The sequence below is a fragment of the Rattus norvegicus genome, chromosome 1 (genome assembly GCF_021556685.1).
Source record: "Rattus norvegicus strain SHRSP/BbbUtx chromosome 1, alternate assembly SHRSP_T2T, whole genome shotgun sequence".
Lineage (NCBI taxonomy): Eukaryota > Metazoa > Chordata > Mammalia > Rodentia > Muridae > Rattus > Rattus norvegicus.
In genome coordinates, this window is record NC_141534.1 from 126,618,586 (window position 1) to 126,638,360 (window position 19,775).

A 19,775-nucleotide genomic window follows, 5' to 3' on the forward strand; every position below is an offset into this window, starting at 1 on the left:
TGTTATATACATATATACATCATTGGGACAACTTATATCATTGCATATTAGTAGCAATTGATCTTTCTAAAATCGCTTACACAGTATAAATATTTGAATATTTTGTGTTTGAAAAATGTAGCCAGTTCTCTAACATTGAATATCTACACCTGCAACACTATTATCACTATTCTAGCTTACGTCATATACATTCTCACTCTTTAGTAACAACTATTTATTTAAGGTCTCTGTGAGTACATGGATATGACACAATATATATCCACAAACTTTGGGATTCTAGGTTCTCACTCAGATGTACTCATTAAGTTTCATAATAACTCTGGATATAGGAACTCAAGAGATTCTAGCAGCACACACAGGGCCAGCATAGATTCAAACAGTCAGAAATACTAGTGCTAAGAAGGAGAAATAGACACAAAGTTCCATGTTATCCAAGAAAATATTTGTGATACCTGTTCCATAGAAAGGCAAAACTCATTTTTTCCAATGGAGTGCTATTGTATATATCAACCACATTCCAGGACAGGACTCAAGAATGGGAACACAGAAACCAGACCCATTGATTCATTATTCTCTTCTGGGTATTTGAGTCATTTTATTTTTGTATATTTTTGCATTGTTGGGTTTTTAATTTGTTTATGTTTTTGTTGTTTCATTTTTATTGTGGGGGTTAAGACAGACACAGAGATCGTTAGCTTGTACACAGCCAAGGGAGGATGAAATTTTATTGTAGGGAGACAGAAAGCTCTGGCAGTAGTTGGAAACGGGGAAAGATGCTAATTAAAATATGTGTGAAAAACATCAAATAATAATACAAAATGAATTTATATACAAATACAATCCAAACCATCCAACAGAAAAGTAGTTATGCTATTATATTTTAAATGTTACCTAAATAACTAGGAATATCTTAACATAGATAAAGACCTCCTGTAAAGTACTATGACATTAATACAAGTAATGACAAAGGACTACATAAGCATTTCAATGTTCAGTAAAGAAAATAAAAATGCTTGAAAATCTCTAGCCACTTTCATGATTTGAAAAATAATTCAAAAAATAGTTACAAAAATGAAATTCCATAAACATAAATGGAAAACTAATATATACAGATTTTAAACACCTCAATATCTGCTGTTTTAAAAACCATCTGATACATATTATAGCCACCTTCATTGGTCATTGTCCCAGATGTTGCATTCAGGATAGTCATTAGGTAAAGCAAATACTAGGCATTTTTTCTTAATATCTTATAATGTGTAAGTTTCTCAAAGCATACTCTGACAAAAGTAAGAGACTAGACAAAACTAAATGATTTGGAATGGGGCTGGAATCACTAGGGGAATTGCCTGTGGAAGAGAAAACATGTAGTAACAGCTAGGGTAAGGAGAGTAGGTTGTGGAATTCAGGAGGATTAGCTAAAACTAAAGGGCACTAGAGGCGTACTGGGGGCTAGTATGGAAATATAATACAACAAAAACTGTAGAAATTTGTGTGTGTGTGTGTGTGTGTGTGTGTGTGTGTGTGTGTGTGTGTGTGTGTCTGTGTGTTTATGCATGCAATCTAAATGAAATCAGCAAATAATGGGTCTCACTTGTCAACAAACACAGCTTCCAGTACTGGAATTGGTTTACATTTAATTGAGATGTGGGTCAAAAATGCTGTCCTAAATAGAATAGATATTTCTAAACAACCCAAATTGTTGCCAACGTTATAAGGTCCTCTCCCCAAATTTACAGCACAGACACATTGTTGATAACAGTATTTACAAATTGCATTAAAATGGAGATGTCAGGTCAGTGCCTACGTTGACTAACAGTGCTGCATCCCTGTGATCCTTGGGAATATATTAAGTCATCCTCACATATACATCAATTTCAATTAAGGGATTTTATGGGATATCTGAGTGTACAAATAGGTTTATTTCTGATTATTGTGCCTTGTCTTGGGCTTATGTCTTATTGTTGAATTTACTTGCTCAATGTCATTGCCATAGTTGTAGTATTATTTTTTAAATTATTCTTTCATTGGTGACTACCTGTTTCAATGTTTTATTTTCATGAATGAAAAACACACAGCCTTCTGTTTAATATGATTTAAACAACACAATAGCTGAGCAACTGCCTAACCACTATGATGTTGTAATCTACCTCCCACAGATAACCATGAGTTACAAACATTAATATCTTTGTTCTGTTTTGGGCTTCACTTGACTTAATTGAGCAGCCCTCTGGGCCATGTTCTCCTGGCCTTTTTATATAGTGGCTCCATTTTTCTCCTGTGAACAATCCTCAAGTAGTGCCTTTGTCTGCCTTTCTTTTTTCTCATAGTTCCAAGCCTGAGAATCTTAAATTGTGCAGCTGTCTCACCTCCCCTCCTAATAGCGTCTGTCTTCTTTATTTACCAAACAAAATTTACTGGGGGCAAGTTCCCAGAAGTTACTTGTAGATCCTCTAATGCAAACAGGCTTTGGGGATCCAATTAACATTAAAACACTATTACATTGAGGAAGGTAGTAAATCCATGCAGGTATTGATTAGTATATTAATACTATAATTTTTTTATTTTATTATATTTAATTTTCTTACATTTTAAAAAGGAATGAATCAATGGATAAACAAACAAATAATAAATAAATAAACAAATAAACAAACAAACAAACAAATAAATAAATAAATAAATAAAAAGAAAATGTTTGCACTGGAGTAAAGGTTAAAAACTGAACTCTCACATATAACTTATTACAGCAAATTTAAATTTCTAGAATGAGTGACACAAGGTACATCAACTAGGACAGGCCTCTAGTACAGCAGTAATTGATTACCAAGTAATTCCACTCCAAAGTTTTCAGAGTTTATGAGTGTGCTTTACCTGTTTACAGCTTGGTGTTCTTCTTTTAATTGTTTTTGTTTATTGTTGTTTGATTATTTTGTTGTTTGTTTTTGATGTTGTTTGTTTTTAATATAATTTTATTTTTCTGATTTAAAGAGATTGTTTTAGATTGGATTTTTATATCTTCATTTTGTTTTTGCCAAAGAGTTTAAGTTGGGGAGCAAGTGGGCGAGGCACTTAAGAACTTGGGGGAATAGTATAATATAATTGATTATTTTAATTAAAATAACGTTTTAAATAATAAAAATATAATATTGAAATATTTTCAGTGTTTAAATATGTTGCTGTAATTGAAAAGCATGGCAAGTAATAAAAATATGATTATATCTAATGTGATGTAATTAAACCTGTAGTAAATGAGAAAATATAAACATTTGATTCAATTTTATACATAAGCAGGCAAAGATGAAAGTCAGTAATGAAGAGATTTTACAATACCACTAGCTAAGTGTGGTGATCTGCATCTGTTGTGATCTTCTCGTGATGCTGAGAGGAAGCATGGTTTCAGTAATGAGCTTGAAGTTTCAGATGGCAGCACAGTGAGACTCTGTATCAGACATATATAATATACATTAAGAACAACACTGGGGTAAAAGTAACATATGTATAACTTAAACTACAAACAAAAGTACATGTAAGTATATATTTCATAATCAAATTTAAAGTAACTGCTGAGATCTTTTGTAATGAATGGGGTACAGATTAAAGAAGTGTTCATTTTAGTCATCAGGGAAATGCAAATCAAAATGACCCTCAAATTCAATCTTATATCCATCAAGATGCCTAAGATTAAAAAACTTATAGGACAGCACATATTGTCAAGGTGGTAGAGCAAAGAGAACATTCCTCTATTGATGGTGGAAGTGCAAACTTATGCAACTACTTTGGACAGCAAGTCGCCAGGCTCTCAGAAAGTTGGGAATAATTCTACCTAATGCCCAGGTATACCACCCCTGGGCATATACCCATATCCTGCCACACTATACCACAGAGACTCTGCTTACCTGTGTTTATAGAACCTTACCTATGTTCATACTAATAGCTTTAAACTTAAAACAACCTAGATGCTCATCAATTAAGAAAAAATCTATGAAGAAAATGTGGCATATCTACACAGCTATTAAAAAATGGTGTCATGAATTTTTTACTGAAATGGATAGAACTTGAGAATAACAGCCTGAGTGGGATAACCAAGAACCAGAAGGCCATATCTTATTAATGGACATTTGCCATAAAACGCAGGACAAATATGGTGCAATCCACAGACACAAAGAAATTGGGTAATGTGTAAGTCCAAAGGCAGGATGCACAAATATCACTGATAGCTAGAAAGTCATCAGAGGTAGGTAGAGAGACATAAATGGGTAGAACAGGAGGTGATGAGTGGACCAAGGATGGTGATAAGGTCTGGTAAGAGGGGAAGTGAGACAGTGATGTGAATGAGAATGGAAGTAGGTATAGGAGCATCGCTGGTGGCTTGCTGCAGCCTGGGATGGGTGAGGATACAGGGTGACATTATCTGAAATTCCTGCCAGAGGCAGAAATAAAGGCAGAAATAGAGCAAAGCAGGATTTCTAGAAGAGGGAGAGTCACATCAATTCACCCACAAAACTTCAACACAAAATTTGTCTAGAGAAAAAGTGTGCCAGCACAAGATGGAGCAGAGAATGAGGGAATAGCCTTCTGATGACTGCTCCAAGTGAGACAAATATCATGTGAAAGAGCTATGCTGACATTGTTAATAATGCTCTGCTAGGTTTGTGGAGTGGAAAACAGCATAATTATTTACTGAGAGACATAATCATGCAGCTGATGGAGATTGACACGGAAACCCACAGTCAAACATCATGTACAGCATGCAGGGAGTCTTGTGGAAGAGTGGGGGATAGAAGTGATAAAGACAGAGGCATCAAGGACAACATAAGAATACCCATGAAATTAATCAACATGGGAATATGCAGGCACACATCGCCTAGGCTAGCAATCAAGGGATAACCAGGGACCCTGGACCTAGACTCTTATGCATTTGTAGCAAATGTGAGCTTGGTCTTGATGTGTGTCCCATAACAATTGGAATGGGGGCTGTGTTGGTCTTTGTTCATTGCCATTGGATCCCTATTCCCAACCTGAACAGTCAGGTTGTACAGCAGTGAGATATGTGCCTAAACATATTGGGACTGTATTGCTGCTGTGTGAGGTGGTCAACAAGGCGAACTCTGTTTCTCCAAATAAAATGTGCAAATGGTGGTAGGGGAGTGCTTTGTACCAGTAGGAGTAGGAACAAAGGAGGAATGCGACTGTCATGAGGATGTAAGTTGAATAATAGAATAAAAGTATTAAATAATGATGTGGAGTTCTTCCAAGTAATATAACATATGAAACCCGAAAGAACAAGGGAATGCCATAATCCATATAAAAATAAACTACTTAATGAAATGTTTCCATATATAGTTTATGAATAAATACAATAAAATAAAAAAACAAAACCTTAGCAATTGACATATATATAGGCAACTATATCTGATCTATTAACAAAACTTTAACTTTCAAATCTTTTTCTATAATTTCTTTTATTTTTATGCAAAATTGCCTTATGCTAGGAGTTTAAGAACTTTTTTATTCTTTTTCTCTTATCTGTGTCTATAACTAAAGCGATATTGTTTTATATGAAATATTAAAAGTGTATAATGCTTTTAATGATCTGGTTTTTGAACTGATAGCCCATGTAACTCTCTCTGCAATTAAAATAGCAACTCAGGCTAATTTCATGTTCTAACTTGATTCATATACCATAGAATAGTTTATTATACCCTGGTATAAAAAACAGTTTTCAGTATAGATGTGGAATTAGCATTTTACAGAAGATTTTAAAGTATGTTTTCCTTTAGTAGGGAAAATATTAGTCATTCATTATAAATGTTTTCATTGTGAAATCCTGGTATGCATATGAAATTGTTAACAGAACAAATGCCAATAATTTAATGATCACCACAAACAAATTTTAAAAACTATTAAAATTACCCAAATACACATTAAATGTTCTGATTAATTCACTAGAATCTTACTAGTGTGACTAAGCCATAAATTCAAAGAGCTATTTAGAGATTAGGACTCTATTTCTCCAAAGCACAAATAATTTATAATTGGTTTGATGTTCAAACAATTTAAAATTCACAAGGATATCCAGGATAGTCAACTTTGAAAGAACATCCTAAAATCACAATTGAATTGAGTGTTTGATATACCCTTTATTTTAAGTAATTATAACTATGCTATTCTCAATTGTAATATGCTTCAGTGGAAGAAAATTTGCTCCCCCAAAACCTGCAATTAATCCACAGGTAGTGGATATGTCTTAAGTCCTGGTAAAAGAGGGTTAAAATCATGTGGGTCTCTGTGAGTTTGAAGCCAGCTTAAAGTATATCTAGAGTGTTACGTCCTAAGCAACATAGTATTAGTTTTCTAAAAACAAAGTCTAATTACATATCATATGTATGGAAGTATATGTGCGTGTATTTCTTCATGTGTGCATGGGTGTGAGGTGTTAAACTCACTGTCAAGAGGTGAAGATCACATGACTTTCCTGTTCAACTTCCCAAATATATTTTGAGACAAACTCTATTATTAAATTCAGATCACTATAAACTTAGATCAGTAACATAATATACTACCTAGCCCATGCTGTGATTACAGATAGACAATGCCCTGTTGATTTTTGCTGGTTTACACATATAAAGGTTCAAAGGATCCAAACTCAAGTCCTTTGGTTCCAATGCATGCATATCATAGACTAAGTCAACTGCCTAGTTTTGAGCACATATATAACTTAATATATATATATATCCCCATACACATGTCAGCATTTGTAGGAGCTATTGTTGTTTTCTCTTATTTCTTAATAATTTATTTTAAGTTATATATGTGCTCTGGCTCTCTCTCTCTGTCTCTCTGTCTCTCTGTCTCTGTCTCTGTCTCTGTCTCTGTCTCTCTCTCTCTCTCTGTCTCTCTCATGCAATACAAAACTAAGAATAATTACCCTCAATGAGATAACTACTACTAAAATAATAGTTTAAGAAAACTAAGAGCATTTTAAGAAAATAGAAAATTATGAGCTCACTTTTGATAATTGTAGACCTCCAAAACAATAAACCAACAAATTTTAAAAGCATACTATTGAGAAAAAGTTCCAACCAAGGTATATGAAAAGCAATCCTATTATAAGTGCAAAAAAATGTCTTACCTACATCAGTAATTCTTTGAGTACACATTTCTCCAATGAAGCTATGCAAAATACAAATAGAAAATAAAAAAATCAACATGTTAAGTCTAATGAAAGGACAAATCGAAACACTCTTAACATAGACTGCATGACTTTAAGAGCCATACTGCTAAGTGGAAAAGAAAATTTTTGAAATAATTTTCAAATGAACAATTGATGAAAGACGATAGAATTAGCAATTTAATTTACTATATATACTGTATACGGTGTTTTCTGGTCACTGAAGGCTTTCTTATCTTTCACTTATTTTATCAGAATTTCATGTTTGAGTACTATATTTACCAACATTAATACCCCAGCAAACTCTTCCAATATACGTAGACACAGTCACTCATTATTTCTCCTCCTCCTCCTCCTGGTGTTCCTGGTTCTCCTGGTCCTCTTCGTTCTCTTGCTCTTCCTGCTCCTTCTGCTCCTTCTGCTTTTTCTCCTTTTCCGCTGCTGTTGCGGCTGTTGCTGTTGCAGCAGCTGCTGCTGCTGTTCCTGCTGGCACTGCTGCTGCTGGCACTGCTGCTGCTGACACTGCTGCTGCTGGCACTGTTGCTGCAGCTGCTGCTCCAGCCGGTAATGCTGCTGCTGCTGCTGCTGCTGCTGCTGCTGCTGCTGCCGCCGCCTTTGCAGCTGCTGCTCCTGCTGCTCCTGGTGCTGCTGCTCCTGCACCTGCTGCTGCCGCCGCCGCCGCTGTATTTTAAAAGAATATAGTTAATACTACTGCCAGATCTTTAAACCTTAAGTATTTAACTGTGCAACCATCACTTGTTTTCTCTTCCGGATTCCAGATGCTGGTCTCTGTAGAAGTTTCCTAGAAACTCAGATGGTAATGTCTCCATTACCATTTCCGCAGGTATTGTTAGTTTATAGGTTTGACTGCATGGTGTGTTCACTAGCAAACAATATATTTTTCTTCTAGAAAGTATAACAATGATTTCAAGGAAAAACAATACTCTAAACCTAATCGACATGTATATAAGTCAAAAATTTAATTTTCATTTCAATAGAAAATATGTCAGAATATACACATGCAAAAATGATAAGGGTTTGCCTGACAGGAGGCAAAGGAAAGTAGTGCATAAATCAAAAATTGGTTCATAATAAAAATAGCCATAATTTATATGCACATATACAAACATCTGTACATATATATATATATATATATATATATATATATATATATGTATATGTGTGTGTGTGTGTGTGTGTGTTGAGTAACCAGAATAGTTCAGTATAATTCAAAGGAAATTCCACGTAGAGTGCCTGTGATCAGTCATTCTTTGTTCTTCCTTTCTTACACTTAAACTCCTATTCAAATGAATTCTTATGTAATATAAAATGGTTAGTATTCATAATATCATTATCACAGTTATAGTGATATCACAGTGACAGTCTGTAAATATGTTAAGAGTAGGAAACAAATATAACTTATTTATTATTTTAATAATATTATTTAAAGATATTATTTTAATAATATTATTTAAAGATTTTTATTATGTTTGCTTTCCCTATGAACCAACACCCTGACTCTGTGTATGTTCTCCATTATTATTAAAAATTGTGATGTTAAACTGAACGCCAGTGAATCAAGGACCAAATGTAAATCAATGTAAATACAAGGCCTGTAGTTAAAACATAGTCATCATTATTATATCCTTAAAGTCAATGAAGTGTCACAGAAGTAGCTTATATTATCCACAAGCAAAATCTTTAAAGTCTTGTGAAATCTGGGGATTTGTTCTTAGAGGATAAATACATTGTCATGACTAAAAAGAATTTAATGGATTTATCCATCTAGAAAAATATTTTTGGATATTCATAATGATTTAGGACATTAATATAGATCTTCATGTTTAGGTGACCCACAACCATGAAAATATTTTTCTCTACTTCATAAATTATTGAACCATAATGGAAGTAAATGATATGTATTATATCTGATATTCAACTCCCCAAAGAGGTTACAGCATGAAAAATGCTGATCCCAGAAAATTTGGCTCTTGACAGGTACAACTGTGAGGCATTTTAAGGGTTTTTCTTTTTTTTTGTTATGACAACAAAGGGTCTCTCATTGGTCTATTCAGAGTTAGAATTAAAGCTGCCTAGTTTCTCCATGTTTGTTTTATTTGTATTTAATTATACATCTCATACATGCAAGTTTATATATCTATACATGTAAATAATCTAAAATATTTTTGTTAATTTTTAATATAATATACTCCAGCAGTAGAATAACCTAAAAACTCTTTTTTCCTAATAGATAAAGCCTGTTTTTAAGTCGAAGAATTCACAATTTCAACCAAGTTAAGCTATTTCAATGATGTAATATTGGCCTAATATCCAGAGTGTGAGAAACTATGAAAACTGACATAAGGTTCACATAATATTTATACCTGCTACAGTAAACCTAGAAATCTCTCAATGCATGTAGAGGTAATGAATTAAATAATAATAAAATTAACAATCTAGTGTAAAGTACATTTCTCAACAAATATTGTAAAGTATTACCCACGGGGAAACATATGTCTAACCACTAATCAAAAACATTTTTATATTGATTAGTTATGTCATAGCATATAGAAAAAAGTAACTGATTTGTGTCAGTACATTCCTACACCACAGTTTAGAGAAAATTATAGGTCTGGAAAAAATTTCAAGAGCCAAATGAACAAAGCCCATTCTATGAGATAGGTTCTATAATACACTCAATGTATTTGAGGAATCAATTCTTAACCTATTGCCCATATTAAAAAACATGTGGAATGACAATACCATGACATAGGAGAGGAAAATTTCCAGTGTCCCAACCAAAAATGAAGATCTGCAGACATATATTGATTGCTAAGAATTAAAATATCTTTACAGATGGGCTGCTTGACAGGTTATTCAACTGATATAAGACACCCTACGTTATATATAGCTATGAAGAAGATGTTTTTGTATACATTAGTAAGTAGGCATCTTTATTTCTCTTTCTGTTTCTGTCTCCCTCTCCCATATTCACACATATAAATATACCTTTAGGTAGATGTCATGAGGATTGCTGGGAGATGGGCATGTAAAAACTGGAGGACAATGAAGTTAAGACTGAAATGATACAACTGCTATATTTACTTTTAAATAAAATAAATAACAATAATAAGATTTCTTCTGCTGATCTATATTTTTCGTTAAGATTACAGGTATACACACACACACACACACACACACACACACACATATATATGTGTGTGTGTCTGTGTGTGTCTGTGTGTGTATACATATATATGTATATATGTACATATATCAGCATTTACATACAAATTACTGTGATTTTGCTCTTGATAAATTAAAAGTAGTAGAGGAGAAATATGTGCTGCTGATGCTGGAATTTCCCTTTACCTCCTTATTTTTATTTTTATGTATTTATTTACTTTTCTCTTGTACAATGTATCCCTTTCGAATCTACCTTCTCTCCATTCCTCTGGGTTCCTCCAACCTCTCTACTATCTCAAAACTCTGCTTCTCCTTTTTAATTCAGAAAATATAGGTACACAAGAGTTATCAACTGAACCCAAATAAACAAGAAGCAACATCACTAGGCATAAGCCCTCATATCCAGAATGGAAGGGGCAACATGGTAGGAACAAATGTGCTCCAAGAGTAAGCAAATGAGTGAGAGGTATTTGCACTCCCACGTTTTGGAGTATCATAAAATCATGAGCTGCAGAGTATCATAAAATCATTGTATGCATGCAGAGAACACAGCAAAGATACATATTGGCCCCATCATTGCCACTTCAGTTCCTTGAGCTTTGCTCCAATGTGCTTATTTTATTCTACAGGACATGTCCCAGTCCCTCCCCTACTTTCACAGGTTTCTCCAAGTTCCTGTTGATGTTTTATTCTTTTCTTCCACTCCCAAAAGCTGGTGCAAGAAACCTTTCTGATGACAATTCGGTTGGCACTGAACTGTGGTTGTAGTGGATATTCATACTTTCATCCACAGACTCAGAGTGACTACATAAACAAGATCTATTTTGGCCAAATATATATATATATATATATGCATACTCTCTAATATCCTATGTATTCCAGCCTCTTCCAAGGCCACATTCAGGTAGGCTAGAACTGCATAGAACAAGTTGTCTCAAAGTTTGTAGTTTTTTTTTTTTTTACTATTTTTTCCATGACATCCTGATATGTTTTCTCTTTCTACTCTACCCAACTTTGCCTTGTTAATTTCTTTTCTCTTGGAATAAACTTTGGACTTAATTGCTATCTTTTTGTTTTCTTAGGCTACTCTCTTCCACACAGATTCATCATGCTTTTCTTAAGTTCCATGTTTAGTGATACTTACATGTGATCATCAAAAGTGATACTTCGGTGTGATAATTACAAAAAACCTGTAGTGTGGATTCTGTCTGGGCTTTGGTTAATAAGTTCTCAGAATAAAAGCACACACACTGCCTTTATATTTTAATATACCTTAAGCAGCACAAGAGCTTGGAAGATACCTAGTGAGCATGTTATTAGAATCTACTCTGCTGTTAATAACTCCAAGGTATTACCTACTATTTACTTTGGTCCATCTGGGCTGCTCTTGTCTCCAATCATTTAGTCTTCAACATAGTTATGGCTCTCCTAAACCATAGTGGCTTCTACATCCTCCCCCTAATCTAATGATGCCTTCTCTTTCCTCCATTTCATTTATTCTTTGCATCTATAACACTAAGCCTCCTTAACTAAATTCCATCTATGGCTCTCCTGCCCAGCAATTGGCTTTTGGAATTTTTAACAATCCTAAATAACTTGGGGGCAGATTTTCTAAGCATCTACATGCAGACTTTCTCCTCGATGGGATAGCTAGCATTGGGAACACAATATTAGCCGTTGGATACAAGCACCATTATGTCAACCCACAACATCTTTACTTTTTTTATTTCTTTTTTCTTTTTTTTGAGTCTTGGTTGACTTCTATAGTCCTCCACCTAAATATGATAATAAACATTAAAAACCTCCATTTCTCAATTTTATCACTTCTAATGTCAATTCTTTATTTTTAAAATCAATAAGAACCCTGTTATCTCAGGTAGCTACCAATGATAATTCTTGCCAGATGTGGTACTCCAAGCACTGATACAAAACATGAATCAATCAGGTCTGCAACTTCATACAAGATGGAGAAAGACTGCCTAACTGTGATGTAATTTATAGACATCCTCTGCCCTATTGATCTCACATTAGTGTTATATCTTACCATGCTAGATACTAGTCATGTTCCCGTTATTATTAACCTTACCTAAAATTTGAGTAACAATCATAGAAACATTTTCCCATCAAATTAAACTTCCTCATTCAACATAGTTTCAGTTGCCTGTCTCATTTCACACCTCAAGGATATCATGGATTCTTTTGGAGAACTCATCATCCATTTTGTAGTTATTACAAAAATACACGGCATTCTGCTAAAATAAAATTATTTTTCCTGGTGAAAGACATAAATCATGTCTCATGCTAGGCTTAATTGCATATTTAAATTGAAAATTTCACCAAAAATTCATCTGAGGAACAAATGATGTTCTTGGGCTTAATGCCCTCTGAAAGACCAAACAAGCAGCTGAAAGAGTGAGTTGCAGATACTTGCACCCTACCAATGAACAGGAGCTGCTGGCTGCTGTGGTTGGTTTAGGAAAATCTCAACTCACCTGGAACCCTGAGATCTCCCGGACACTGGATCACGAATCAGGCAGCATACACAAACTGATATGAGTCCTGAACACCTATACACCAGAGGACTACTGAGTCTGGGATCAGTCAGAGAAGATACACTTAACCCTCAAGAGACTGGAAGCCCCAGGGAATTTAGAGGAATGGTGGGATAGGTGGAGTGAAGACATTCTCATGGAGCCATGGGGGGAGGGCGAGTATGGAATGTGGGACAGTCACACAGTGGACCAGGAGGGAAATAATAATCTCAAGAGTAAAAATAAACAAACAAATAAATAAATATTTATAAATCAGAAAAAAAAGCAAAGCAATGTTAATAGGCCATTTACTCGACACACCTCCAACACAAAAGCTGCACCCGAACATATTTCATTGTTACAGATAACAGCTTTCAAGTAGTTGTATGTATGGAAGCTTTCACCACTATAACTTTCTGACTAGTATATGCTACACATCTTGGAGATGATGTTATTTCAGGGAAGACTTGCATATAAAAGTTGGGTATATGAAGCTGATTACAGATGAATATTCTCACTGCCAAACATTAGACAGAGCTCATAAATACTATGGAAATGTTAGTGGAAGTATTGAAGGCCAAAAAGGAATGACAAACTCACAGGAAGACCATTAGCTTTTGTGAAGACTATGGCACATATGCAGCAGAAGGGCTTAACGATGGCACCCCCTCAGAGGACAAGGGGAGCAGGGAGAGTGGGAGAAGTAATATGAGGGGTATGAGTAGGGGGGCAGGATTGGAGAAGTAAATCTCTCCCTGTCTCTCTCTCTCAATCTCTCTCTCTCTCTCTCTATTATATATATATAATATATATATATATATATATATATTTATATATTATATTATACATATATATATATTATATTTCACTAGTGTAATCGTTTTCATAGCATGATTCTGAACCTGATACCCAGTTAAATATATTGTCACATTTATAAAACCTTGGCTATATATATTAAATTTTTCCTGTTGCTTTCCTCTTAAAGGCATAAGAAAATGACTCACAACCTTTCCACAAAGGAACATAGATGTGTATCATGGACAGGATGATGTGAAAATTGAAGCATTAGCAGCATAATATCATCTTCCAAATCAATATGGTTGTTATTCAGTTTCTATTCCAGACCCTCTAGGAAGAGTTCATTGGTTAGTAAATAAAATCATTTGATAATTAATACAAATAATTTACTGTAAAAATAAATATAAAATAATTTTAAAATATTTTTATTTTATTACTTTTTTGTAATTTAGACCATGTACCCAATCTCATCAATTTCCCTGTCTTCTTGCACACATCATCAGCCCTTGCAATCTTTCTCCTTAAAGAAAATTAAAAGGACTTATCACAGAAGAAGGATTATGTCACAGTATATCATTCAGATTTTTGTACTCTTCGTTGCTTAAAGAAATTCACTGCAATGGGCCATCCACCTGGTACAAGGCCTCTGGCATACTCTATACTATCAACACAGAAACCTCACTTAGTACTTTTCTCAGAAATCCTATTGTTGACCAGTGTCATGGAATCCTGCCACTTTGGATCTGTAGGCCCAGCCTAGTCACATATTCCAGCAGTTCATTAATGAAATAGACCAACTCAAAGGCCTGGGCTTGGGAGTTTTCTCAGTTATTCAGCTTGGAAACTCTTCCAAACTTGTTCACCCAATGCTCCTGCCAGGAAGGAGCACGGAGAGCAATGCGCTCTTCTGTTCTCATGCCTTTATGTCTTGCTCACTTGCTTCACATTATCAGTGACAGCTGTAATGTACTGCCCATGTGAGTTGCAGGGCCTACTCTCTCGGTGTCTGGGGTCATCTCAGGAGTGGTTTCAGGAATTTTGTGCTCAGCCTGCAGTGTCACATAGGAAAAATGTCATCTTATTTGTGGGTCTGTGTGTTGCCTGACTGCTGGTCATCTGAGCATAGATCCCTAAGCTCCTTGGATCCAGTGTCTTGGTCACCTTGGCTGGCATCCTGCTTGGTCCATGATGCAGTAAGTGGAGATGAAAAGCACCTTGTATCATAAAATAATATTTTTGAATAATTCTATGAAATAATTTTGACTGCTAACAAGGACAGAAATGCATGTCTCCATAGCTATATAAATAAAATGTAAGAAAAGCATAAAGGGGCTGCAGGGAGAAAGTACTGTAGTATTTGTCTAAAGCAAGACTACATTTTAGCTTTGGAAAGAATTTAAGAGTACCATTTGGGGTTAGAGCATTGCTAGTATAAACAAAACCATTAATGAAAATTCATTCAGATATTCAATCACAGACTGATAACAGAGAAGGCCATATTGAGTGACAGCTGATATGAACCTACAACTTCCAGATCCATGCTCACATTTTTGCCCAACTTGTATTGGGGTTGTTCATAGTCTGTCCTGAATTGCCAAACTTCTACCTCTTCTCCCATTTATAAATACCAAAAAATTCTACTCATAAAATATTAATAAGCACATAGCAACAAGAAGGAATATTATCATAAACAACAACAAAAATGAGAATCCATAAGATCAAGAATGGCATGTCATTCAATGGAATATCAAATGTTCTATCAAATAAAGTGAGGAGTGTACAATGTTCAAACTATGTCCAATACCATGGTCAAGTTACCAGACAGGTGGTTTATCTGAATAGGCTAACTGTATGAATAGACATTTCTCCAAAGTAGGTCTGCTATTAGGGATGGAACATAAACATTCCAATACTTTCATTTTTAATGAAATATAAATATTATTAATGTGAGATATTCTAGAGAAATCTAACTTGCATACTGTTTACTCAACATGTCATTTTACTTTTAGTACATAGCCCATGTTAATTATATAGGAGTAGTCACATAAAGACTGATTTCTGGATAACATCTCTTCTACTTAAGATAAATGAGTGCATATTGTTAAAATATTATTTAACAAAATAATTTCCATTTTATTACTTCTTATTACTCGTTTAAAAATTTCAGGTAAAGTTTACATAGAGCATTTTATGAACAAACATAGATCAGAAAAACTTCAGTGAATAAAAATAATGTTTAACCATTTGTTGCTTAAAGTTATCAGTCCTTAGCAGTTTTAGCATGATCAATATTTAATGTTGGGGGAAATAAAAAGGTAAAATTAGTGCAAAGATCTTGACAATTTCTACATTTTTACATTCTCTATGTCAAAGTGATCCATCCAGACACCCATCTTATTGAGGATTTTCCAAGCGTAAATCAGATCCAACTTTTAATTTGCACAAGTATCCTAGGTTTTAATGCACATAAAAATATTGCATAACAACTCCCAGATAGAAACAATAAGACCCCTGCTTTTCCTGTCTAAAAATACTACAAAAGAGAAGTCTTTAAGTAATGTTGTGCACCATAATTAATGTTTTCTTGCTACCCTCCTTATTTACCACTCTTCTCTGTTTCTCTATCTTTCTCTTCCATTGCTATATTGGCACATATAGCTATATGTACTCATTTTTACCAGCTTTTTATGTAAATCTGTTATTCTGAGAGGCAAACAATTTTCCTCCTCTAATTGTTCTAAGTATTCTAATACTTTTACTGTTGCTTCTGTCTGTGGAGTTATCTTTGATATATATCAATGGAACACATTAGATTCCACTATAATATTATCCTGTATAATGATCTACAAAGAGCCAAATTTGAGAGAACCAAATTGCAAAGTGGATCCATCCCAATTACATGCAACAATTCAGACACTATGGCAGATACCAAGAAGTGCTTGCTGACAGGAACCTGCCATAGCTGTCTCTTGAGAGGCTCTGCCAGAGCCTGACAAATAAAGAGGTGAATTTTCACAGCCAACCACTAGATTGAGAAGAGGGAATGCATTGGACAAGTTAAAGAAAGGCCCAAAGGAGCTGAAGGTGTTTGCAACCTCATAGGAAGAATAACAATATTAATCAACCAGACACATCCCAGAGACTAATATACCAACCGAAGAGTACTCATGGAGGGACCAATAACTCCAGCTGCCTATGTAGCAAAGGACAACATTGTCTGGCATCAAAAAAAGTAGAGGATCTTGGTCCAGTGAAGGCTAGATTTCCCAGTGTAGGGGAATGACAGGGCAGAGAGGTGGGAGTGGGTGGGTGGGAAGGGAAGTACCATCATAGGAGCAGATGGAGTGGGAGGGGACAAGGCATTTCTGGAAGTGAAACCTGGAAAGGGATAGCATTTGAATTATAAATACAAAAAATATCCAATTTAGAAAAAAAGAGTAACTGATAGATCAGAGGACGAGATTCCTTGCGAAAAAAGGACAGGGAAATCTGGTGGTTAATTTTTTTCAATAGGAATATTGAATCGGAGTCTGGCACAACACAGAGACGATTGATTTTCCACTCCTCTCAGGCCTTAAAAGACCTCATGAAAAGGGATGGCCAGTAAGTGAGAATAAACTATAAGAGCTACTATTTGGCAAACAACAATAACAGTTTGACCTTGACTCTCAATCCTGTATTGTAAAGAAGAACCTTTGAAGATCTCAATGGCAACGAAATGATAATAAGTATGATTGCTATTGTTATATTCCTATGACTACAGAGGGCATTGGGTATCATGTGTAATATTGTCTTCCAATGTTTACATCTCAAATATTTCAGAGCGTCTTAGGTGGTCAAGCGAGAACTAATCCTGCTACAGCAAATGTTTCAGGTTGGTGCCCCCCCAAAAAAATTGTTATGAGATATACATGCTCATTCTCCATCAAAAATCAATTCCCAAACTGTCTCATTCTCATCTGAGATGATACAGCACTGTAAACTGACAGGATGATGCTTCAGAGGCAGAAACCTATTTCCTGCACAGAAGCCAAAACAGCTGACTCATAGCAGCATATTTTGTATGTTAAGCTTTTCCATTGGAGTACATGCAATCTCTTTGCTTTGACTGTCCTTAAAGGATGAAACATGCAGATATGTAATTATGAACATAGAACTATGTTTGTTCCCAAAAATAACAACATAATTGTGATTTTAGAATTTGGATTGAAATTTAATATGAAACATCTGAGACTTTTGATGGCATGAACATGATAACAAAGGAGAATTGCAGTGTTTGGGTTTTATTCCTCTCAGAGGTTAATGGCATGCTAGGAAAGGTGATGTCAGAACATGTTACAGAATGTCTCATAATGCCAAGTGGGAACTGCTGTCCTGACATAAAAATCCTTTACAGATGCGACTCTCCAAAATTGATTAAGTTGCAACAGGTCTCCTGCCTCTGTCAGGTACTGAAGGATGACACAATACACTATCCTTGCAGATGAAACAGAACCACAGACTTGAGACATGAATTGCATATCTTAAAACCAAAGCAATGACCAAAAGCAATAACAAATACCTACAAAATACAGCAAATAGGAGCAGTTTCATTCAGAGTAAGAATGTAAAAAATCATAGCAAGTTACCTGTCCATGCTTATTTTTTCTTTTAATTTTCATCTCCAGGTTTTCAGAGCACCCCTCCTCCTCCAAGAAGCAGGTTGTCGTCAATCCACAGCAAGAGCTTGGTGCAAGCTGATAGCTAGATATCACCCAGCAGCGTTACTGGAATTTTTTTATGTGAATAGATTTATTTTGCTGTGGTTGACCCAGACTGGCTGAGTACACGTAGGAAAATAGAGAAAATGTTTGGAACCAATCAGGAGAGAGCTCTCATAAATGACAAAATTGCAAAAGCCTGTTGTTACCATGGAGATTTTTCCATCAAAGCTCCTCCATCTCCTCTCCCTCCTCCCTACCTACCAGTTGCATCAGCTATAAAAAAGATGGATTAGGAAAAAGACCAAAATATTATGTGGTTATTCTTTGTTTTCTGGCTCTTATTCGAAAAAGAGAAAACTGTGCAGTAAAACCTGTCCCTTTGAGCCTGTAACTGACTATTGGTACCCACGATAAAGCCTCCATTTTTGTCTAGGGACTGCTGTTGTAATCATGGTCTGGCAAATGCACTCCAGTACTGTGCCAATACACTGAGGAGTTATGTTTATTTGGAAATTTATCACACAAGTTCATATACTTATGCACATTACAACTAAATGCATTGAATTATCTAATGCCATACTGGTGTCCAGTTTCCTAAAGCTAATTTACCACATAATACACATCATGTTAAATTATAATATTACGGAAATATTAAGAGGAGTATATTTTACAAAATAAATACCCAAAATCATGTCATACTGCAATCGTTTCTTTGTGTGTGATTACATTATTTTAAGTGTTTTTTTATGCAAAGAAACAAATTTTGTATATGAGTATGGTTTATATTTTTCAACTTAAAGAATCATTATTAAGATGTCATTATTTTGTAAACATTTAACTTAAAATTCATATGTAACATAATGTGTTAAAATACAAACATTACATCCAATATAGTATGGCTACCCATAATATCTATAACTAATTATTCGTGGCCACTTAATTTGAACTCTTTTTAATACATGCTCAGCTGATTTAGCACTGTTGATATGAGCTCATATGCAAAGAGATCTCCAGGATCACGAAGACACTTGGATGGTAATCTTCCCAGTAAAATATCACTTTCCTTCTGCAATCAGTTCCTCAAATGCCAACACCGAGAAGTTTCTTCCCTCCCAACTCTGATACCTTCCTGAACAGTTATCCTCAAGCTTCAAATTTAGATTTTGCATACTTGATTGAAATTTTAGGATATGCAACTGTGTTTAGTCTGTTCCCTTGTAAGGAAGACATGAATAGCTGGGAAAAAGCAACACAGAAGACTCTCTTATATCCTCCATTTCATATGTGAAACAATCTTCTGACAAAGTAAACATCTGCACTGAATATACTTTCCAATTATCCCCAACTTTCTTTGCTCTGAGAATCAGTACTTTTTATTAACATATT

General features: G+C 34.9%; 1 protein-coding gene across 1 annotated transcript; it reads right to left on the reverse strand.

Moving 5' to 3' along the window:
* Positions 1-691: 691 nt before the first annotated feature.
* On the reverse strand, positions 692-18,503 carry LOC103691146 (uncharacterized). Its single transcript, XM_087601046.1, has 4 exons — positions 18,315-18,503; positions 7,454-7,852; positions 7,133-7,173; positions 692-3,439 (listed from the first exon to the last, which is right to left on the reverse strand). The coding sequence occupies exons 1-2, from the start codon at positions 18,345-18,347 to the stop codon at positions 7,499-7,501; spliced, it is 387 nt and encodes a 128-aa protein (XP_087457172.1). The 5' UTR covers positions 18,348-18,503; the 3' UTR covers positions 692-3,439; positions 7,133-7,173; positions 7,454-7,498.
* Between the last annotated feature and the right edge of the window lie 1,272 nt (positions 18,504-19,775).

Bases quoted from the DNA above. Each gene is read 5' to 3' on its own strand.
- LOC103691146 (XM_087601046.1), bottom strand. From the start codon at position 18,347: ATGAAAATTAAAAGAAAAAATAAGCATGGACAG. The intron at 7,853-18,314 runs GTAACTTGCTAT...TTTAAAATACAG, and splicing joins GAAAAAATAAGCATGGACAG to CGGCGGCGGCGGCAGCAGCA.